The following is a 23,435-nucleotide window of genomic DNA, read 5'->3' on the forward strand; positions in this document are numbered from 1 at the left end:
AGACTTTATCCCTGTGTGCTCCAGAGCCAACAGCACTCCCAGACTTTGCTGAGGCCCCTCCCAGCTGTCCCAGGAGCTTTGTTGTCCCATCAAAGGCTAAAATAAAACACCAACACAAGAAACCAGCAGTGGCTGCACATAAAGGACCGTGGTGGAACAGAAAAACTGATCAGTGCTCGTGACTTAACTGGGGAGACACATCCCAGGGCAAAGGAACCACTCACTGCTGCTCCCAACCTCGGGGTTTGGCTGCTCAGCTCTGAACTGACCTCAGGGCACCCTCTGCCAAACCACCCTCACCCTCTGCTGCCACACCAGCCACAGTTGTCCTTCAAATGGGTGAGGGGAGTCAGTATTAGAGCTGCTGAAAATGAGAATCAGAGAGTAAGTTGCTTAATGAGTTACTGAGGGTTCTTCCACCCAAAACTCCAGCCTTGTTCAAACGGCCCCCCCAGCCTCTCTTGGGCCCTGTTTCCCTCCTCCTCCTCCCTACCACACACTTGTCCAAGCCCAGCCCAACTGGGTCACTCATTTGTATGCTTAACAAATCATCCTCTGCCTTAACCAGGGATTTCAGCATCCACAGGTCTCAGCTGTTCCCTTCAGCCAGGCAGGGAGGGGGCAAAGGAGGGGGCAGAGCAAGGGCTGAGTTCTCAGGGCAAGGGAAAGAAAACAGTTGTTCTGAAGAAAAAACACGAGACTGAGTTAATCTGGAAGACAGAATGGAATCAAATCGTTCCCCTCAGCGTGGACTGTCAGCACCAACCCTGGCAGGAACTCTGGCTGTGCAGTGAGGACCTGACTCAGGAGATCTTTAAAACTCCCCTGCCTTTAACCAGCACAACTTTCATGTACAGGTAGCCCAGCAATTCCATCCTGAGGTTTCAGTTGCTTTGTGTGGGTTTCTCCCACCCATTTTTTTTTTTTTTTTAGATGTCCACATGTAGAGAAGAAATTCTGACTGGCCTTTCCACACCTTGCAAACTGCTCAGTTCCTGCAGCCCAGCTGATAGTTCTGCTTGGTTTTCATAGCAATTGTCCTTAAACCTCACTTTTTAAGCACACTAATAAGTAAAGCCTGTCTGAAACGAGAGCTTCCAGCAGCATTCTAATAATTCTTTTTAGTGATTTATCCTAATTCCCTCCCCGACATTAAACAGGTGCTGTTTGAAAATTACTGTAATTTGATCATTTGATCTCCATTTCATTTAGTAAAGAGATTTTCACTGTCTCCTTTCCCAACCACTGGCAAACCTCCTTATGCCTTTATTCCTCCAAAGGCTGAGCTGGATGACAAACAAGCAGTAAAAGCAAGCCCAGAGCAGATCTGGGGGGGAAACCTGCATTGTGATTGCAGATTGCCCCACAGATAGAAAGAGTTTAAAATGGGCCCCCCACTTTCTGAGCCCAGAAAGTCTCAATGGGCAAATCCTGACCCAAAGAAAGCCAACATTCCCTGGGAACAGTGAGGCAGGGGTTTGTCAGGAGCACTCCCTGCTGTACATACTGGAACACGGAGCACAGGTATGTACACTCAGGCCAGAACTAAGCTTTGGATGGGGAACCAACCGTGATCGATGGGCTGGAAGCAAGCGAGTCTCAGGGTTACTCAGGCACATTAAAGGAGGCAGCACCGGTGCATTAATTGGAAGCAGAAAACAACAAAAAGCTGTGCCGGGCGTACCTGGGATGACAGTGGGCTGGGCAGACGTCCTGAAGGCGTAGTGGGCGGGTTTGGACTTGCCCTGCTGGTTCTCTGCCACCACATAGACCTCATAGTCGGCGTTCCAGTCCAGGGACTTCAGCATCACGTGGTCGCTGCCAGACGGGAGCCTGATCTCCGGCTTCCACTCCGAGGAATGCTTCTGCAGGGCAGGGACAGGCAGGGGAACACAGCCCCGGGTCAGCAGCCAGCCTGCACAGCTCTCAGGGGGCTGGGCATGGGCAATGGGGAGGCTGCAGTACCAGCAGGCAGCCCTCAGCTAGGGCAGAGCATCACATCTGTGTCCCTCAGCTAGGGCAGAGCACCTCATCTGTGTCCCTCAGCTAGGGCAGAGCATCACATCACATCTGTGTCCCTCAGCTAGGGCAGAGCATCACATCACATCTGTGTCCCTTAGCTAGGGCAGAGCACCTCATCTGTGTCCCATCAGTCCACTCAAACAGCTCCCAGGGGGCTCAGAGGATGGTCCCAGACTCCTGCCAGTGGTGCCCAGTGGCCATAAACCAGAGCACAAGTTCCACCTCAACACGAGGAAGAACTTCTTCCCATGGAGGGGGGCAGAGCCTGCAACAGCTGCCCAGGGAGGCTGTGGAGTCTCCCTCCCTGGAGACATCCCAAACCCACCTGGATGTGTTCCTGTGTCACCTGCTGCAGGTGACCCTGCCTCGGACTGGATGCACTCCAGAGGTCCCTTCCAACCCCAGCTACTCTGTGAAAACATCCTCTCTAAGTGGAGAGGATGAGAGATACCAAAACAGCCTCTTTCCTGCCCAGAATCCTGTTTTCTGCATTACCACACCTGAAGAAAATCCCTCATTTCCCCCTCTCATCTTTGCCCCATCATTAGACCACTTTCAGGGGGGCAAAAGCTGCAGCTTCTCTACCTCACAAAGCACTTTAAGAGTCTTCTTACATACCTTAGCATATCAAATTTAAATCATCTGAGTGACACAGATTTACCTCTTAACACAGCTCTGGCCTGATTTACCACCCCCATTCTATTCCCAGCCCGGCCTGGCCTAGCAGATCCCAGCTTTAGGGCTGTGTGCCTGCCCAGGGGGCAGGGGACAGGCTGGGGGGGGTCCTACTCACAGCTTTGTACTTGATCAGGTAGTGTCTGATGGGGGAGCCGCCGTCGTCCTGCTTGATGACGTTCACTTTGATGGAGTTCCCATCCTCTCCTATGTGCCCTTCCAGCTTGGGAGCGCTGGGTTCCCCTGGAACAAGGGGGGGATTTAGGTTGGTTTGTTAAAAAAAAAAAAAATCATCAGGGAAAAAGTGCTCAAAAATCAGAGGAACAGTTCATTACACTCATCCTGACCCCGACACTCTGCGTGTCTGGGGCACAAATATCTGCCAGACCCAAGGATTCCCTGCACTGGGCAGTTTGTTTCACCAGCACAAGTTCCCATTTTTGTGGGTGCTGGAAGCAGAGGCTGAGTGACAAAGGCCCCTCCCTTCCCCAAGAATATCCTGGAGCCATGACCAGATATATCCTCTCTACTTCTGCTGCAAAAACTGATGTGGAACACCCCGAAAACACCAAGGTGGGGGATGTGGCAACCAGGCTGCTCCTGTGGGACGTGGATCTAAAGAGCATCACTGAAAAGGGACATTATTCCTGAACACACACTCCCAGATACACCACAGTGAGGTGAAATACAGCTCACAAATGATCCAGCTCTCAAGGTATCCCACAGGGAACGACACCAGAACTCTGCAACAGTGAGATCTGCGACCTCAGGAGGAGCAAATGGGATCAAAATTGGATGCTGAAATAACATTTGTGACTTTTTTTAAAGCTCAGCCTGCTGCTGAGAATAAAACTTTTTTAAAAGACTTATTTCTATTCAATACTACTAAAAGTGAAAGGAAATAATAAGCCAGTTGTACTAAAATCAACCCAAAAAACCATCCTCAATTCTAAATCTGTTCTGTCTGGATTTGTATTCAGCTCCTAATGGGAAGCACATGCATTTCTGACTGGCCAGAGAAAAGTTAATCTTCCAATATAATTCAGAAGTTGATCTTCATTAGTAATCTGAAACCCTTCCCCCTCCCCTTCCTGGCCAAAGAAAGGATTTGAGCACATTTTGTTTGGTGAAACATCAATGAGAAAACTGCAAGACCTGGACTGACACAGTAATTTAAGATTAATTCCATTTTCTTGCACACTCTCACATGCTCTAACATCCCAGCTGCTCCCAGAAGGCAATTACCACCCATGGACACCCCGATGTGAGACACACAATTGTGTTCCACAACACAGCAACTTCTCTTAAAGATGTACAGAGACAATGCTCCCTTTCCCCAGGTTTTATTTTGCTTTTCCAAACCCTCACTCTGCCTATGCCCCCCTTACAAGGCTCCCCCATAGAAGCTGGACACTCCAGAGCTGGATTCCCCCCTGGGACACATCAGATTAACCAAGCAATTATATTTTTTTTATTTCCTCAATCCTAAAAGAAAAACATCACCACAAAGTTACAGGTTTTGACCATTGAGTTGAGTTAAGAAGCTACTCTGCAACAACACTGGTTATTCACCAATGATTAAACAAACCCAAATGTCTGGTTCTGTAGGTTTTTTTACACAAGAAACCAGCTCCCAGTAACAACTGGGAACAATTCCTGGCCACTGGCCTGGCTGCACACTGAGCCATTCCTGAGCAGCAATTCTGTAGGTGTGAGCAATGGTCACTGCCAGCTGGGCAGGGCAGGATCAGCATCTCCTCAGGGCTCTTTGCCACCCTCACCTCAGAGAGATAATGAGCAATAAGGAAAGAGAATCTGGAGTAATAAGGGAACACTTACAGAATTCTGTACTTACAGAATTTGACCTTTTATCTAACACAGGATAGATCTTTTTTTCCAGTGACTGAGCACCAAGACTAAGGGGAACATCCTTTGAAAAGATGCTCGTTCTTGATTTTAAATGTCAGAGATGCTGCTGCTCTTTATACACAGCCATCCCCATGATTAATTACCTTCTCTGCTGAACCTTTTCTTCACTTTGAATTGCCTGATTTCTAGCTCCTGATTCCTTCCTTCCCCAATACCTCAATTCCCTTCTGCCCTGAGAAACATTCTGTTCAAAGAGGAGAACACTGAGCACTCCTCAGGGCTGACACCCAGCAGGAGGAGCAGTGCAAGCCCTGCTGAAAATACCTCAGCTTTCTCTCCATAATTACATGGCATTTCATTTCTCTTAAGCAGGTGGATGTAATCCAGATACAACAGGGCTGTAAAATTAAAAATGGGTTAGTGTGTCAAACAAAGGAGGAAGAAGTTTAGTGGGAAGAGTTTAGTCCAGCAGAATCAGCAGCCCCGTGATGAGTGAAGATGTCAGTAGCTGAAGAGAGAAGGTTGTCACCAGCAGGTTAGAGAAGCAGCTCATGCTCACAGACATGCATCCTCCCTACAGCCCGGGGCTGAAAGGCAAAGAGCATTACAGGGGGGGCCTCATGCCTGGGGAGCTCCCACTCACACCCAGCTCGCTGGGCACGTTGCAGAAATCTGCCCCTTCCACCCTCCTCAGGGGCATTTTCCAGCCTTAACGTTCCACAGAACGGGGGGTCCTTGAGGAATCCCCTGGGGCTCAGTGAGAGCCACCAGCTCCAGACATGCCAGACTTCCTCTGGATCATCATTTTCCAAACATCTGCTTCAAAGCCACTCAGCTGCAGGAGCAGGGACGCAGGACCTTGTGCTTCCACACTGCTGGGGGATCCAGCCTGAGCCCAACTTCATCCACAGGACACTCTCCAGGACAAAAGCAATCCAAATAGTGCTTCAACCTGGGGGAGAAGCCAAGAGATGTGCCCTCCTCTCTCAGAAAGGAGCCCTCCAGTGCTTTGCTGTGCTGAGGAAGCAGGACTGTCCCTCCAGGAGGTGTCAGTGCTGCTGGCACTGCCCTGGCAGGGCACACATCCCGAGGGAAGCTCAGACATCCCTCCTCTGGGCTCCAGAGGTAACTCAGAATGAATCTGATCTGTACCTGAAATCAGGACTTTCCTGCAGGTTCCCAAAGGCTGAATCACTCCCTGGTGGCTCCCACACATGGTGTGAGGGGAGCTGCGGACAGTGCTCTGAGCCCTTACGATTCCAAATGGGTTTTTATCCACTCCTGCTAAGCCATCAGCACCAATAATCTCCTGCTGCAGGGCAGCAGTAAATGGTTCCTGGTATCCTTGCACTGTTCAGTTTACATTCAGTGCCACAAGCACCAGGAGTGCAGGAAAACTTCAGGTTGGGGGGAGAACATGAAAAAAATCAGCACAAACTTCTCCCTGGTCCCCGGGCACTCAGTGTGTGCTGGACCCCAGAAGTGACAGCAGTGCAGCTGAGACACCTTTTACCACACCTCTCCTCTGCCCACCTGGGAAAGCAGCTCAGACTGGTCACCAGACACTGCAGCACTATTTAGGCTGAGCTTAAATCCTCGCCCAGCTGGCACCAAGGAAAGATCCTGCATCCTTGCTGTGCTTAGAGAGTACAAAGTGCTGTTGAGGGCAATTTCTGCCACACAGGAACAAGGAAGGAGCTGATTTCTGCAATCTCTGACCATTGTGTGAACAGGAGTAGATTGTGACCTGAGGAGTCACAACTGGAAAGAAACACCAGGGAAAGTCTCCACGAGTGGTAAATACAGAGAAAGAACAGCTCAGGAGGTTTCAGAATGCACACAAGAGAAGCAAAACACCAACAGTCAAAAAGAAGGAACAAAAAACATGCAAAAACGAGACAACCAAGTCTTCAACCCTCCTGGAGTCCAACCAGAGAGGGCAGAGACCCAGGGAAGAGGGGTTTCCTCTGTGCATGCAGTCATGTGGGAAGGTTACTGGTGTTAGTTCTGTTTTCCCCAGCCTAAATCCTTTCCTGGATTGTCCAAGACAATAAGGTGAGCTCAGAATTCACAGGTTGAAAAAAAGCCAATTGCTTCCTGGTTTTCACAGTCCCTTGTTGAGCTGGGGCAGCAGAAGAGTTTCCCTCCCTCCTCCCCTTCAGGTTATGCAGAGCATGAAGCCAAGTTGTAAAAATCCCAACGCTGCAGAAACTGTTGTCACTGCCACACACTTCACTTGGAGGCTGATTCCAGCTCCAGAAGCTGCAGGGGTCAGTCATTTGCTTCTTGATTTCATGGAGATCAGCAGCTACTGTGACATGAGTTTGGGTTAAATCCTTGCCAGGCTCCCAGATACTCCATGGGTGGAGCAGCAAGAAAGGTGCAACAGCACCTCTGATGGAAACTGTGTGAGGTGGAGCTCCCATCATGAACCCTGGGTGTACTATTTTATACTATATATACTATAAATGGCATTATATATATATATTATAGTGTATATATACAGTATTTTATAGCAGAGCTCCCATTCGAGCTGTGCTAAAGTTTTACAGTAGAAAAAATTATTTCTTAAATTTCACTGTGACATTGTGGTGGTCAGAGACAGAGAATTTAGGATTCTTTTGGAAGGCTGCTAAACATGTGCAGTGTGAATGTGTGTATATATACAAATACATATACATATATATATACACACCTACATAAATGTGTGTTGTACAGGGGCAAAATGCTGCTAAAGCCACAGGAGAGATGGTGTTGCCACAACCCCCCATCAAATACCAGCCTGTGGTTGGTACCCTGAGGGGCAAAGGGATTCTGGCCACTGGTGTTCATTCCAGAGTGTTCCAGAACCTTCCTGGACAGCTCCTTGCTGGACTCTGAGAGAAGAAGCAAATGACTGAGCCAGGGGATTTCTGCCTTGTTTTTTTTGTTTTCCCTCCAGGCTTTTTCCAAGCTCAGTGCAGGAGACTGAGGTGGAGTTAATGCAGAAGTTGAGTCCTTGACATGCAGACAAAGTGATGAGCAACTTCTCCAAGGGGGCTCGTGGGAGGATTTGTGGAGTGACGGAATTTGGAGCTCCCCGGTCGGCGACCAGAGGGGAGTCCTCACCCCAAATCTAGGCAACCAATCAGAACAAAGTGTTTTACCTTCTGTTCACCAGCGAGGACGACATCAGCAGCACCATGCAAGCCACATGACAAAGTCACATGATACGCACGCACATGATTTGGTTGAAAGGAAAGTGGAGGAGGTCACATGGAAAATACAAAAAAATTAAAAAACTGATGTAAACAATGGGCAAGGGAAAAAAATCAACAACAGAATTACAGACTAAATAAAATAGGAGCAAAATTAAATTAGCCAGTATACATCAGAAACACTGGGGAGACAGTAAAACCGCCTGGAAAATAAGAATATTAAACCACAGAAAGCACTGGGTTATGACCTGGGTTAGGCACAGCTGCGTCACTGCTTAGTGATACCACATCAGAGAACAAAAGGAGCAAAAATTATTGCAGAGTGTGTGCCAGAAATGCTGGAGGAATCCACAAGACTGTAGGAAAGAAAAAGGGAATATTGTTACTCAGACACAGCCGAGGTGGAGGGGGCAGAACCCGCCCAAGGGAGGACAAACCTTGGCTTCCCACACTGAGGTGTCCTCCCCTCTGCAGGACAAGGGTCTTCCTAAATAACAACAACTGCAAGAGAGAAAAACCTGCTGGGTGTGAACGTTTCCAAGGCCAGAGCTTTCCATCAAGGAGCTGCAACTGGAATGTGGTCAGTGAGAGCCTGCACTGGGTGCCCCAGCTCTGCCCCACCCCGTGGGCTCCACTGAGGCTTTGGGTGTGCAGGGGGGGTTCTGTCAGTGGGGAGAGGGATGAAGAGCTCTGCTCTGGAAATGAATGACCAAGCTGGCCCAAGGGAGACAGCAAGTGCTGGAAAAGATGAAGGAATGTGCAGTGTGTGACAGGGGAATGGCACAACATCAGGTGTCACAGCAGAGCACACGCCAAGTCCATGCTCCACTTCCCTTCCTAAATTACTCTCTCCTTTATAACTTGCATTTTTCATGCTCATCCCTCTGTCTCACCTTAATGAGGTGACTTCACAGTGTTCTGGTACTTCCCTGTTAATGTGATGTATAGAGAATTAAACCCTTAATCTTTTGGGTGCTTGTTCCCTGACAAGATTAAGGACACGCCATTACCAGGGAAAAAACTGATGGTGCAAAATGTAAAATCCATTTGTTACAACAAAGCTCTCAATCCATTCTCTGCAGTTATAAATATAGCCTCACACAACTCTGGGCAGGTGCATTGAGAAGGAGGGAAGTTTACTGGGCTGGAAAGGCAAAGAGTGTCTTCTGGTCATGAGGAAACACGAGATTTCAAAACAGGCAAGAGAGGCTGCCTGTCAGATCACCTCCCCAGGAGAGAAGGCTTCAGTTAAAGCTGAAGGGCAAAATCAGCAGCACAAATGTCATACAATGGTTTGGGTTGGCAGGGACCTTAAAGATCACCCAATTCCAACCCCCTTCCACCAGACCAAGCTGCTCCAAGCCCCGTCCAGGCTGGCCTTGAGCCACAAGCAGAAGCTTCTGAGACACAGAAGCCACTTGGAAATGGTGTGTTCAGTTCAGAACCCTGCAGTCATCCCCCTGCCATGGGTGGGAGGCAGGCAGGCAGAGCACAGACTGCCAGGGCACAGAGGGACACCCAGAGCTCTGCTCAGGGGCTGTAATTCTGGGAGTCTCAAAACACAATTGCTGCCAGTCTCTCTCAGAGCCACTGGGCCAAAAACCTGGTCAAAATGTCATTTCTAGCCCCTGTTCTAGCTGAGCAGTGCCCAGCTGAGCTGCAGAGCACAGTTTTTGAAAAGCACCAAGAGGAGAGATGCAGCTGGGTCTGTTCTGTGAAAATGCTTCTCCCTCAGCCCCCAGCTAACCACACCTTCCATCAGAGCTGGCCCTGACCAGGGAATTGCTGTGGAGAAGGGGAGCTCAGCACTGTCTGCCTGCAGGCACTGCAGTGGCAGCTCCTGGATTCCAGCTGGACACAGGCAGTGGCACAGAAAAGAAACATCTGAACTTCCTGGTAAATCTGGAAAGGGTGGGAGGGAAAGGAAAAAGAAAAGGAGTGTGAAAGACAAATGAATCAATGGACACCTGTCATCAAACTTTCACTTTTTAGGTAAACAGGCTTCCCTCATGTGCATTTGTCTTCTTACAGCAAATACTCAGTGGACAGGCCCATTTCTGGGGGAAATAAATTCCAAAGCAAGAGTCCCCAGCTCCTTGGGGTGCTTTTCCCAAGCCTGCATTGGCTGGATGCACTGTGAAAGGTAACACAGACTTTATAGGAAAAACCCACTCAGTTTTCCACCTGAATGTCTCTTGCTCAGTGTCCTCCACCTCCCTCATCCTGCAAATTGAACCTCTTGGCCAGTACCTACTAAATAAGACAGAAGTTTCTAGAGATTCTGGAAAACCAGGAGACTGGAGAGAAGAAACATTCATGTTAGTACCTCATCTGAAAAATAATCCACTTTTTCAAGTGCAAGCCAAACCAGATTCCTCAGTGGAGAGAGCTGCAAGAAAAACTTCATTACTGCCACTGGTACAGAACTACTTATTGGAGCAACCTCAGAGGATTAATTCCAAGGAGATACATATTCCTTAACCTCTTAACACGACTATAGACATCTCCCATATGCTACTGATCACATCAAGGCAAAAACTCACTAAAGCCAGTGAAGAAACTCTTCAGCTTCATTAGGCTTCAATTCCTGACTTCATGGTGCCACCCAGCAACTCTCATTTTCTAATTGCTCTTGGTTTCATTCACTGAACCCCCGAGGTCAGGGCAGGGTAAAACACAAGATCATTCAGCAGCAGCAGCAGTAATTAAATGATGCAAAAGTTATAAGAGCATCAGCCCTGTGCCAGTGCTCTTTTTGTGCTGTTGAATATCACATCTTGCCTTGCTGCAGAACAGCCCAGCATACAAATGTGGCTGCTCTTTGCACAGACTGAGTCTGTACACAAACAACAGGGACAGGGCAGAGCTGCCTCTGGCCAGGAGAAAAAGCTGAACTTCAGTGTGGGGGAAAATGGAAACTTCTGTCCTTACAAACCCCACCTCCCTCCTCCTCCTCCACACACAGCCCCCTGCCCCCAGACCAAAATCAAGGGTGGAAAATGTTGATCACAAATCAGCCCTCAGTCTCTTTTCTCCCTAAAGATTCTTTTTAGGGAACAAAATGTTCTGCAAAACATTAACCCATCGTTTTCCCTCCAAGGGAAGCCCACACAAGAACAGAGTCTCTGCCTCCTAAGGAATAAAGGATTATTACAGACTCTGCCCTTCGCCCTCTCCTCCCCATCCTCCAGGTGTGATGAGAATTAAAAAGTCTCCTCAGCAATTCAGAACCCCCAGCACTCCAGTGCATCAGGAACTGGGGTTTGGCACTTTGGACAAATAAAATATCCTGCAAGAAGAACTCGTTGGCTGTGGCCACTGGCAGGTAAAGGACAAGGGTTAGACCACAGAATGTGCCAGTCATAAATGTAGCAATAATTATGGGGAGTTTTAATTCCTTTCACTGGCCATACCATCCATCCCAACCCCCGGAACAATCACACACATCATGCTTTTAGTATTTTCCATTTAGAAGCAACGACCCATTTCTAACCCACTGCAGGTCTCCAGCCTGGAGATCACAGAAACGCAGACATTTGGTTATTGCAAACCAAAAGAGAAGCATTTTGGCCTTGCAGGAATGATTAGCTGCTCAAAACACACGGATGCACCATGAAAACCTGCCTCTTCCTTAAGGGTTTTTTTATTTCTCTCACTATTTTGTTGCAGGTATTTGCTTGGCTTTTCTATGGACATGTGACTGACTGTAAATCTCCTCCAGGCAGGGATTAAAGTCACCCATGTGACACAGCCACTCAGACCCAGGCAGGGGTGGCCCTGGACTCTGAACAGGCCAAAGCACACACTTCAAAATGGTTATTTTGGGTACAAATCAACTCATGCAACTCTTTCAGCTGGTTTTCCTTGGGCTACCCTGACCCAGCCTCACCAGGAATGGCTGCCAAGACAGCAAGGGATGGGCAAGAACTGAGGGGATCTGAATCCAGGTCCATCTCACACAGGATTTCTTGGGAAGTTTACACCTCTTTTAAGGCAAGCAGGGCACTGGTGGTAAGATGGGGCAAAGCTCCCTCTCTCCTGTAAGATATTCCATCTCCTCATTTGCATCTCTTTCAGCATCCAACACCCATATTTTTAATATCAACTCTATCTTCCCCTGGATTCAAAGAGAACAGAGCAAGGCAGGGCAGCAAGAACATCCTTTAGTCCACATCCCTTTGTGCAAAGGCAGCTTTAACACCAAAATCACTGATGGGGAACATGAAAGGCAAATACTCTTTTTGGAAATGATAATTTCTATTTCTTTTCCCCCCACCTCCACCCCCCCCCCCATGTTCCTTCTAAACCTTCCACTTCCATTATTTAGCACATGCTTGGAGGGCTGACAGGAGGAGGAGGAGGCAGAGTGGCCCCATGCTGGGATCTCCCCATGCTCACACCACACACTGTTGGTTAACAGGCACCAGGATGAGGCAATACAGCACTTTAATGCCCTCTCCCAAGGGCTGCAGCACCACAAGCAGCACTCCAGAGCACGGGCAGCACTGCCCAGCACTGCCCAGCTACTCACTCGGTGCCTCTGGGCTTTGGGATTCAGCAGCAGGAGGAGTTGCTATGGAAACGTGGAGGATGGACAGGACAGTCAAGGTGAAACCCCGTGGAAATCGAGGGGAAGGGGCAGGGGGGACAGAAAGGAGAGAGAGGAGCTTTAGTGAGAGTGAGAATGACCTGAATCCCCACGGCAGGGCTGTGCTACCTAAAGAAGCTGCAAAAATTGTGCCCTGCTGCTGCTTTCCAGCCCCCCTCCACAGGGAAAGGACTTTCCCACCTCCATGCACTATGTCCAGGGAACATGCAGAGAGCAGGAAAAGGGACTAACAGCCCTGAAAGTGGGAGCACCTCAGGAAATGAGTGAGTTCTGGGAGAAGCTGCCAGCCTGCACTGCCCAGGCTGCACCAGGAAATACAGGGATTGCCAGGATAGAAGGACAGGGAATGTCCTTGCTCCCAAAAGCCCTGGGAAGAACACAGCAGGAGAGACACGAGCTGTGGGAGGGGTTTCTCAACTATTGCACATAAAATCTTTGGGGTTTAAAGAATTATCACTGCCCTGTCTCCAAGACCCCAAGAACCATCAGTGACAGAGAGGGGGAGCAGCCCCATGGAGAGAGAGCTGGGGGGAAAAATAAGAGAAGAGAAGGAAAAAACCCCCAGGGATGTTAGGAAACCCCCCAGGGATGTTAAAAAACCCTCCAGGGATGTTAGGCAGACTGCAGCACACCCAGTGAGAAGATCATGCAGAGCACAGTGGACCAAAGGCAGCCCTTTGTGCCGTACTCACTCTCTGCTAAACGGGAGGTGGGTGCAGCAGAACTCGCTGGGGAAAGAGAAAAGCAGGTGAGGAGGGGAGGGGATTCCTGGTAAAAACTGCCCAAAGGGAGAATGTGAAGGGATTTGGAATCTGGGGGTTATTCTGGTGTTGGTTTGTTGGGTTGGGGGTTTGTACATGGAGGTGTTTTGGTGTCAAACCCAGAGCTCCCAGGGATCCCAGCAGGGGCTGTGCCTGGAGGAGCAGAACAGAATTTGCAAATGAAAAATACAGTTTAGTCCACAAAGAAGGGAGAAGAGCTGGAACTTACCCTACAGGGGAGCAGAGCTGGGGGCTATGGATTGACTGGCAGCCTGCTGCCACATTAAAAACCACCAAAAGACTCCACAACAAATGTGCTTTAATGCTCCTCAAAGCCACACACCTGTCCCCAGGTGCTGGACATGAGGCTTGGCAGACAGATCTGACAGTGTGGCTGAAACAAAGCTTTTAATGGTCTTTTTCCTCTCTTCTTAATTGGATTTTTCCCCTTTTCCTGCAGCCCTGATGTGCACACCCCAGCCCTGATCTCCCCTGGCTATCACTGCTATGTTGGACTCTCCCCAGACCCTGGGAGCTGTAACACTCTCCATGATTACCTTCAGAGAAGGGATATAATTACTCCTGCTGCAATTAACAGGCTCCACACAATTGCAGGCCCCAGACTGCACATATGTTGTGGAAATGTCTCCCAGGTGACTCTCTAACTGCTGCAATTTGCAATTGTCTGTCCATCTGTCCCTTCATTCATCCACCCTGACTACCAACCCAGCCATCCTCTCACTGCTCCACTGCGTCCAAGCTTTTGGATAAAACAGTCTTGAAGGAAAAACAGCACAGGCAGGATTTAAACACGGGAATTTGGGTTAAAAATAAAAATTATTCCCTGTTTTTTTAACTTCGGCTTCAGAAATCTCAAAGGATGTGACAGCAGCTTCCCCAAGCTTGTCCATGGAATCTTGGGAATAACAGCAGTTCACCACAAGGACACATTAATAAAGAGAATAATGCTCTCTGAAATGAAGAGGTTCCTTTTGGCTCCATTGATTAGCTGTGATTGGAACAGCACAAAGCTATGGAGCACCCAGTGTTTCACTGACAATTAAACACATCCATCACATTTCTGACTCACTTTGCATTGGGAAGGGGGAAACATGCTTTTTGTTTTTCATTTAGTATGAGGTTTAAGTACACAACCTACACAAGTGCTGGAAGACTGTCCAAAGACTACTAATGGTAAAAATTACTGGTGAGAAGAGGCAAAAAATGTGAATTTTTTTCTCTTGAAGTTCTTGTTTTCAAAATTATGAAGATATTAAAAATTTAGAAGTTTTTGGTTGGTTGGTTCTTGATTGGTCTAAACCAGACTTAAAATTTACCTCAAACTTCTTCCTCTTTGGTTTCCCTGAATTATCTATATTTTATTAAAATTTAATGGATTCATAAATATGAAGCCTTCCACTACTCCAGTCTGTAGTCAATACACTATCTATTATTATTATTATTATTAGACAATCACTATGTTAAATATTTCAGTTGCATGCTTTACACTAAAGACAAATATGTTAAGCCCTAATTCTGTTCTAAAAAAGAGCAGCATCACCCAGAGCAGGGTGACTATTCTAGAGTCAGTCTTGTTAGGAAATGGACACTACCAGTTACTCCATTTCTAAAGACCCTGAGAGGAAAAAGGCACTAAATTAAAAGCTAATGTTCTGTATGTTAGAGGAGCAAAAAAAAAAAAAAAAGAGAGTGAAAGAAATGCAGAGAGCACTTACGTGGGTGAGGGATGCCTGCAGTTTATCCATGGATGGAACACAGACCAAAAAAATAAAAGGACAGAGATAGACACACAAAAAAAAATGTAGAAGATGTGAGAAGAGGAGACAGAGAACAGGGAGCTGGAAAATCAAAATCCCACAGGTGTCCTGCCCCACGCTGCTCTGCTCAGCAGCTCTGGGCAGGCACAAGTTGGCAGACAAAAACCAAGACCATGCACAGCTCAGGGGCCTCCAACGAGCACCTGATGGGCTGGGAACTGCTCTGAGTTCAGAGTGGCTTCAGAAGAGCTCCAGAACGGGACAGAGGTCTGGGTGTGACGGTGGGAAGAAGAACAGGCTGAAGATCAGGATGCAGGGGAATGGGAAAGAAGAGCCACAGAACCACCACCTCTCCCCTGCCTGCTTTTGTCACATCTCCCCAGCACACTCTGCTCCTTTTCTTTCTCTTTCTCTCCTTCCCATCTTGAATAACTCTGATTTTGAATTCCTGCCACCTTCATACTGACTGGAACAGGAGGGACAGTGCTGGGCCACGGTCTGTGCCTGGACTGGAAGATGACCCAGTAGAGCACAGCAGAGGCTGTGGAATCCCCTCATGGATGGGACCTTAAAGCAGGGATGTGCAGAAAAGAGAACCCTCCCTCCCTCCCCAGCTCATGGCCTCGATGTGCTGAACATCTTCACTTCTGATTTGCAAAGCAAACCTGCCCTGTGCCAGTGACACCACACTCTCCAGGACCAACACCCTCCTCAACTGCTTTTCCTCATTTAAATCCCCCCTTACATAGTCCCTTCTCTGTGGCAACACCAAGTCCATTCTGGCAGCCCAGGGCACCAACCAGTGCAGGTAAAACAGCTCCTCTGCCTCCTCCCTCCCAAGAGGATTTTTAATGAGCCACCAAACCCACTACAACCCAAAGGCACCCCGAGAACACGGGGTGCAGCCAGGTCTGCGAGACAAGGAGGTGTCATTCCATGCATGGCAGAGATTCCCTGGAAAGACTGAAGGTGAGGTGAGCAGAGGGGCAGAGCAGGGCTGGCTTTCACTTACGGACTGGCTGTGTCTTGAACTCGGAGGGCAGGCTGAGCTCCCCCACGCCCTTGCCGTTGACTGCAGACAGCCTCACCGAGTAGGTGGTCTCAGGCTTCAGGCCAGTGATGGTGATGGTGCCCTCCACGTTGGCTGGGGAAGAAACAAGGGAAGGAAAGCAAAGAAAAGCTCAGGGGTCGTGGTGATAGGAAGAAAGAAATAAGCTCTGTTTTTCCTGCATGGACACAAGGGAGGAAAGAGAGGAATAAACCTGACTCTGTGTGATCCCATCACTCCAGAGGGGACCTAACAGAAGAATTTCTGTTCCAGGCATGACTGGTGGTGGAATAGAACTCTCCTTTTCACAGTCACAACATCACAGAATATTCTGTGTTGGAAGGGACCTATAAGGACCATCAAGTCCAACTCCAAAGTGAATGGCCCTTACAGGGATTGAACCCACAACCTTGGCATTATTAGTACCAGCCTCTAACCCACTGAGATAATCTCTAGTCCTCCCAAATCAAAATGAGTTTGGTTTATTTGGCTTACAGATCCTTTTTAAGCAGTGCGCAGTGCTATGGATTGCTTTAACAAGATGGGCTGTAATGGGAGGCAGCTTTGCTGCTGAAATAGGAGGGTTTATTTTCCAAGGGGAACTGAGGGGCTTGAAAAGCCTTCTGTGGGAAGCACACAGACACTCCCCAGTCAGCAAGTGAACACTCATCTGATTCCCAGCACAGGGCTCCTCACCTCATTCAGGGAGGATGGTGGGAACAAGGAAGGGCTGCAGAGATGAGCACAGTGCTGCCCTCCCCCTCTGTGCCCTGCCACACAGGTACAGCCCTCAGCACACTCATCTCCCAGGGAAAATACAACCTGTCACTGCACAGCAAATGTTTAAGAACTACTTTTGGGCCTTATAACTACAGGAGGTGGAAGTGCAAAGCTGTTCCCTAAAGGACAGTCGGTCTGGGGAGGTACCACCTGGTTGTGTTGTCCTACCTTCTTTTGCATCATACAACCTGGAATGCCACTCTCCCTCGCCCAGGGCCCTCCACTCTGCCTTGTACTTGAGGATGGGAACCCCACCAGTGGCTTCAGGCTCATCAAACTCCACCTGGGCAGTGCTGGAATAGGGCTCCACTCTGTCGATGGACGGGGAGGACGGAGTGTCTGTGGGAGAAGGGAAGAGAACCAGAGACACAGGAGGGATCAGGGAAAAGAAAGCAGCAAACTGGGGACAACAATGACACCCTTGTCATGGCTTCACAAAGGAGAGGAGGAGGTTGGGCCTGAGGCTCCCTTTGGAGCAGCTTTTAAGAAGGTTAATTAGAGCAGAGACCTTCATCTTGTCTCCTCTCTGTGAGGCTGGAGACTCACAATCCCTTCTCTAATTGAGGACAACCAGAGCAGTGTAGCAAAAGTACCCTGGATGCTCTTCTGTCCCTACAGTCCTTCCATGGAGCACTGCATTACAGAGCCTGACCCCAGAGACCCTCCCAGGGTGTGCTGCAGTCAGACACAGGTCCCTTGGGCTGGGTCAGCTCTGGGGTTTGTATCGTGCACTCCCTGCACCATCAGGGGTATTTTGCTGATTTGGGGAAGCCCCTGTGCACACACATGCAGTGTCTGTCAGAAATCACACATCACAGCTCTGTCAAGGTGTGCTGGAGGGACAGGAAAGAACGAGACCCTCCAGAAACAAGGAAATGGAGACACTGAGCATCTACAGCACAGAGTCTGGAACAGCCTCTCTGAAGGCAGAAGTTGGCTCTCCTGCTGAACACAAACTGCAACAGAAGGGCCACTCTGTCACCTCAGTTCAACACCCCACACACTCCATTCCCTGCTCTCCTGCCTGGGCTGCTCACCTGCCTGCACCAGGATGAACTCGGAGGACTCCTGGCCGATGCGGTTCACGGCAGTGCAGTTGTAGTTCCCAAAGTCGTTCTCCGAGTCTGGGGTCACCTGTGGGAGGAATGAAAGCTCAAGCTCGGATCAGAACCCCCTTCTCACTCTGCCAAAGCACTCCTTTAACTGGAGGGACCCTACAGCAGAATCCAGGTGTTGGCACTCCCAGGGCTGTCCACAGGGGAGAACTGCAGTGGGCAAAAACCAAAGGCAGGGAGGGGGTTGTGTCCTGTATTACCTGATTTTCTCAGCATGGATGTGCCAGAAACATCACACAACTTCATTGCTACCAACAGGGTGCCCTTGCAAAAGACTTAACCCCTTCAACATCAGGGACATCAATTATTTGAGCCTCCCTGGGTGCACGTGCCTCCTTCCCCCCTGGCTTTTCCTCACCTCCAGGTAACTCGCTGAGGGAGTGTTGTAGATCTTGATGTTGCTGTAGTTGGAGCTGGGGAGCAGCTGCCCGTCCCGGAACCAGGAGATGACAGCACTGGGGTAGGCAAACACCTCACAGGTGATGTTCACTTGGTTTCCCTCCCAGGTGTACACAGCCACAGGGCCCTGGAGCTTGGGGGCATCTGCAAGACAGATTTGTGAAGGCAATTGGAGCCAATCTCCTAAAGCAGCCCAGGCAGCCTCACTCTAAGGATCCCTTGGCTGGGGTCCACTTCAGTGTGGGAAAGGGAATCTAATACAGGAAATGGGAACTGTCCTCTCCGAGTGTCTTTTGCTGAAGGACATAAGGAGGAGACCTGCTCCATCCCAAAGCTGCTCCTGTGCAGTGTGGGAGGAGCAGACAGCAGGATGCAACTAGGAAATGGTAATGGAGAGAGATTAGATCCAGCTACAACTCCAACCACAACTGCTGCATTGAAGAGGAGAGACACTGAATGTGGAAAGGATCTTTCCTTCTTCCCTTCTGGACTTCTATTGGAGGGAAAAGAGATTTGATCCAATGTAAATACTGCTTTATCATAGGAGAAATAATTAGGATTGTGTATGTAATGTATTATAATATTTATTTGTGTAATTCTTGTAATATAATTCCCTTCCCCCAAATTAAATCTTGTGTTGTGCCTGGAAAACCCCTCTCACACTGAAGTGAGTTGTGGGAGGGGGGCTTGGACTCAGAAACTGGATTTTTAGGAGTCTCAAACCACAACAGAAATTATGCCAGGAAGTTTTTCTAGGGAAGAACTCTGCTGCACCCAACAAATGGGACTGCAGCAGATCTGTGGCCCATAACCTTCTCGAGATGCACAGAGCAGCCCAGCTGCAGACAGGTACAGCAAACCCCTTCAGGCAGGCACCCAGCAACGTTTCCAGCTAAATGTGTTCAGGCTGAGCTGCCTCCCACACCCTCATCCCCAACATCGGGCACGTCCCGAGCCGGAGGCACCTCGGTGTCACCCCGGGGAAAGGGAACCCAAACACTGCCCCCTGCCAACCCCCTCCCCAGCCCACGCTCTGCTCCTTACACTGCACTTCCAGGTACATGGCCTGGGAGTCCTGGCCGATGGTGTTGCTGGCAGTGCACACGTACTCCCCCGCGTCCGTGTACTGGATCTCCTTGAGCGTCAGCGACGACACCCGCGCGTGGCTGCGCACGATGATCCGCCCGTCCAGGGTCTGCCAGGGAGGGAAAAACCCGTCAGAGGCTGAGCCCCGACCCGGGGCTGCACACTACAGGGGTGGCAACAAGGGCAGCTCTACCTCATGCCAACCCTGCGGGGCTCAGGGATTGGGAAGGGGGCACCCGAGGCCGGAGGGCGCAGGGAGGCACTTCCAAAACAACGGGAAGGTTCCCGGTCACACGGGGCCGACTGCAGTGACTCAGAGCACTCAGGAGAAGGGGGAAAAATGAGATGAAGGACCAAAGTATCAGATGTTGCTACAAAGATCTGAGGGTGACCAAAGTCAGGCTTCTCCCCAGAATGAGAACTGCAGAGATCCAGCTCTGGTTAGAAGGTTTTGTCAGCATGGAAGGAAATAAAGGAAACCTCCCCAATGGCTACTGTGCTTCCCCTCAGAGAATTCAGCCCTTCCTGCTCTCTCACCAACACCGGATTTATTTCAGTGTCCTTGCAATGGCATTAACAAGAACAGATCCAGAATTCAGAGTAGAGTTATGCAAAAAGAAAGCTCAGAACTTCCACCTGAACATGGCACGAGAATAGAGAAAAGTGTAGAGGGGCACAGGAAGAGAGATGAGGGCAAGAAAACTACAAGACCCTTGTAGAGACAGCCCTGCTTCAAGGCCTTGTGGTGCTTCAAGACAATTCTAGAACAACCTCCCACATGCAAGAAAGTGTGGGGATGTCACTGACGGAGAGACCGGGAATGTAAAATCCAGGCCACCATCTGCTCCAAAGGACTGTGCCCACCCAGCCATCCCATCCCACCCTAGGCTGGGCTTGCTTCCTCTCCAGTTTGGGACCAAAGCCCAAGTGCTCTGTTAATACACTCAAGGCCACTCAAACCCTCTCTCCACCCTCGTGCTCCAGTTTGGAAGCTTTAAAGCACCAACTGTCTCATCCGATCTCCAAAGTGGCACAAGGGAATAAATCTGGTCCTGTCCTGGCTGTGCCTGCTGCTGCAGCCTCCACTCCTCCTGCAAGTCATGCTCCAAGAGCATCTGCCTTCTTGGAAGGTACAGGACAAGCACTGAGATTATGGTTTAAAAAGCCCTGAGGATTTTAAACAGCCAAGTGCCCTGAGCTGGAGCACAAAGCACAGCTCTGGTGTCTCAGGTGTTCACAGCCCCTGGGCCTGAAGCCTCTTTATGTGCTGAGTTTGTGGTCTCTGACAAAGCTTTTACAAGCAAATGTGATTTGTTCCCTCTGTTATTCTAACATCAGCCCATTTGAGCCAGTCCAATCTCACGTGCACAAAACCAGGATCCCTCGATGACACAAACCCAATTATATGTGGGGTTTTTTTCCTTTCTTCTACCCTGCACACAGGTCTCCTGCAATCCCTGACCAGTGCCACAAACTCCATCCTTCTGACTTGTGATTTGACTCCAAAACCCACTTCTGAAACCAAAATATCACAAAAGGTAATTTTACATCCAAGTGTCACCTGCCTTTTCCCCACTTCCTCAAGGTCCAACACAAACAGAGTGCCAGGGACAACTTCACAAGGAATGCAACTGGTTCTGAAGATGAAGCTCTGTCTCTTAATGCAAAAGGCAGAGGAAAAGAAAAAGAAAGATGGGGGGAAATACCCTAAAGAAGAGAAAAACATCTACCCAAGAAAGCACACGACTAGTTCTCTTTATTCCTGTTTCAGCCCATCAGATGCCAACAACTCCTGGCTGCTGGAGACAGGAAAGGTAGAAACTTGTGAGCCAGAGACAGACACCTGTAATCCTTGTCTCCCTGATTTCAAGGCTTTTGGATTACAAAGTGCTTCCTAGTAATGGGGAGACCCCCTCAGGGACACAGGCAGGGTGTGAGGGGTCTCTGCAGTGCCAACCACTGCAGCTCCTCCTGAGATACACGAGGTGTTCCTCCCCAGACTGTGCCCATCCCTGGGGCACACAGTCACTGTCGGCACAGCCTGCCCAGAGCTCAATGCCCCAGAGCCAAAGGGCAAGAGGAGAGGCAAATAAAATGCTGTTATCCCCCTTCCCTCCACCTTCTGGAGTTTCCAGTCCTTCCACAAACAAGTATCCCTGACTTAATTCCACACAGTCCTACCTTCTCCTCCCCCACTTCCCACTACCACGGAACACCTGGAAATCCTGCTCAAAGGTACAAATTGCAGTGAAGGAAGATGAGGGGTCTCTCCTGGCTCTGTGCTTGCCCTGCCCTAACCCAACCCTTCAGTATTTGCAGGGCTGCCCTGACTCCCAGTGCAGCACCAGCTGTGGTGGGACTGGGGCTGTGCTGCTGTGACTCCCTCACCTCACCTTCCTCACCCTCAGGAAGACTGAAACACTCCATGCCAAGTGTTCCCTGCACTTCCCCAGCCCAGAATTCCTGCTGCTGGAACCCCCTGCCAAAAGCCCCCAGGCAATTTAAAAGCGATTTTAAAGATATATCCTGCACAAGCTGCAGTGATAAACCTTCACCAACATTCTCACCAAACCCCAGCTGGAGATTTTCAGACACAGAGGCAGCAAGGAATGTAGAGGCAGCAAAGCTTAATAGTGTTAGTGCTCTTATTAATCAAAAGCTGGAGAGAGAGAGAGCCCAGAGCAAACACTGGGGGCAGGGGGACACAGAGACAACTGTCACAGGAATTCACAGGAGTCCTGAAGAGATGCAACTACTCAGATTCCAAATTCTTCAATGCAAACTGCTCTGAATATCTGATGCCTTCACTTGCCACTATACATCTATTCCAACAGATTATTTTGGAGGAAGAGGGGGCAGGATCTTCTCAGCCCCACACGAAACACAGGTGGATGGTGTTTAAATTACAGCTTTACTTTGTTTAGGTCACACCAGTCTCTGTGGTTTAGGATGGCTTAAAAACAGTTAAGAAAAAAAATCAGGGTGCCCAGAGCTTCCACAAAGTCAATCCTAAAAATACAAATATGAGCCCCCTCCCAGTTCTGATGGTTAATTTTGTTCTCTACCTGACCTCTGTTATTTGCTTGGAAACAAACTTTCTGGTCCATTTTGAAGCAAGTGTTACAAATCAGGTGCACATAAAGGTCGGTTATTCTCATTATAATTATTATTATTATTACTATTTTTCCAGTACAGCACTGAATGTGAAATTAAAAGCAACAAACCCCACTTGTACCAACCCCACCCCCTCACTGACCCTTGCAAATCAAAGACAAAGAGCAATTGAGCAATTTGGAGCATTTTCTGGAGAAATACGCCTCCTGAAAGGTTTATCTGCATTGATTTGGAAATGGAACATGATGCAGTTGTCCTTTAAGAGAAGGTCAAGCTTCAGGAGCACCATGAGCAAATAGGTGAGTTGGCTGGAGCAGAGGAGAATTATCTCAGGGGGAAAAAAATCCTTCCCCAGAACATGCTGTTGCTAATCTTCAATCTCCAAGAGAGGCAGCATGGGGAAAGCAGGATCTGTCAGATTTTACAGTTGCTTTTACTTTTAATTGTCTTTTTTTCCTTTAAAGTGGCAGGGTTACTCACTCCCAACACAGCTAGTTTGCTCATCCAAAAATGCAGCACTACAGGCCAAGTAATTTCTAATTCTAGAAGCTGTTTCTCTCATGTGCTGGTATTTAACTTGTTCATATTAATGCTCGTTTAGTTGGCTTGGTTACTGGACTAGAGGTTTGTTAATCTTGTAATGCTTAAAGAGAAACCAAAACCAAAAACCTAAGGAGTTTGCTAAAGGTCTGGTAATCTTATACCTCTTGTTTCTCGGGCCGGGTCCACGAAGCCTGGAGAGAACAGATATAGAACACAACAACAACAGAAAAAAAGCAATAAAAGTTTATCAAAGGTTGCTTTCAGGTTATCAGTGTTTGCAGCACATTGTGTCCTGTGCACATGCAGGCTCCAGGGTGTACATCTCCTGTGTGTGGGGGCCATCACACTTCCCACTGCCCACAGAACCTCAGTTTAGGCTGGTGTTCAGAATTCCAGCTCCTAGAAACTGGTTGTAAGGTTACCAACCAGAGGGGACTGG

The 23,435-nt window shown here is 48.9% G+C and overlaps 1 protein-coding gene across 13 annotated transcripts in view; it reads right to left on the reverse strand.

Annotated features, from left to right (window-relative positions):
* Nucleotides 1-23,435, reverse strand: part of NCAM1 (neural cell adhesion molecule 1) — a 91,422-nt gene that overhangs the window by 13,902 nt on the left and 54,085 nt on the right. For 3 of the 13 annotated variants that reach the window (XM_027655733.1, XM_027655742.1, XM_027655740.1), the window contains exons 9-18: nt 23,158-23,187; nt 19,298-19,448; nt 18,213-18,397; nt 17,777-17,873; nt 16,908-17,078; nt 15,924-16,055; nt 14,870-14,884; nt 7,713-7,715; nt 2,816-2,940; nt 1,685-1,865 (exon numbers count right to left, since the gene is read on the reverse strand). In XM_027655733.1, coding sequence (XP_027511534.1) covers nt 1,685-1,865; nt 2,816-2,940; nt 7,713-7,715; nt 14,870-14,884; nt 15,924-16,055; nt 16,908-17,078; nt 17,777-17,873; nt 18,213-18,397; nt 19,298-19,448; nt 23,158-23,187 — 1,090 coding nt within the window. The remainder of the gene's footprint in view (nt 1-1,684; nt 1,866-2,815; nt 2,941-7,712; nt 7,716-14,869; nt 14,885-15,923; nt 16,056-16,907; nt 17,079-17,776; nt 17,874-18,212; nt 18,398-19,297; nt 19,449-23,157; nt 23,188-23,435) is intronic. The other 10 variants (XM_027655738.1, XM_027655745.1, XM_027655746.1 and 7 more) reach the window with 6 other exon arrangements.

The sequence above is a fragment of the Corapipo altera genome, unplaced genomic scaffold, assembly GCF_003945725.1.
Source record: "Corapipo altera isolate COAL_440 unplaced genomic scaffold, ASM394572v1 71, whole genome shotgun sequence".
Taxonomy (NCBI): domain Eukaryota; kingdom Metazoa; phylum Chordata; class Aves; order Passeriformes; family Pipridae; genus Corapipo; species Corapipo altera.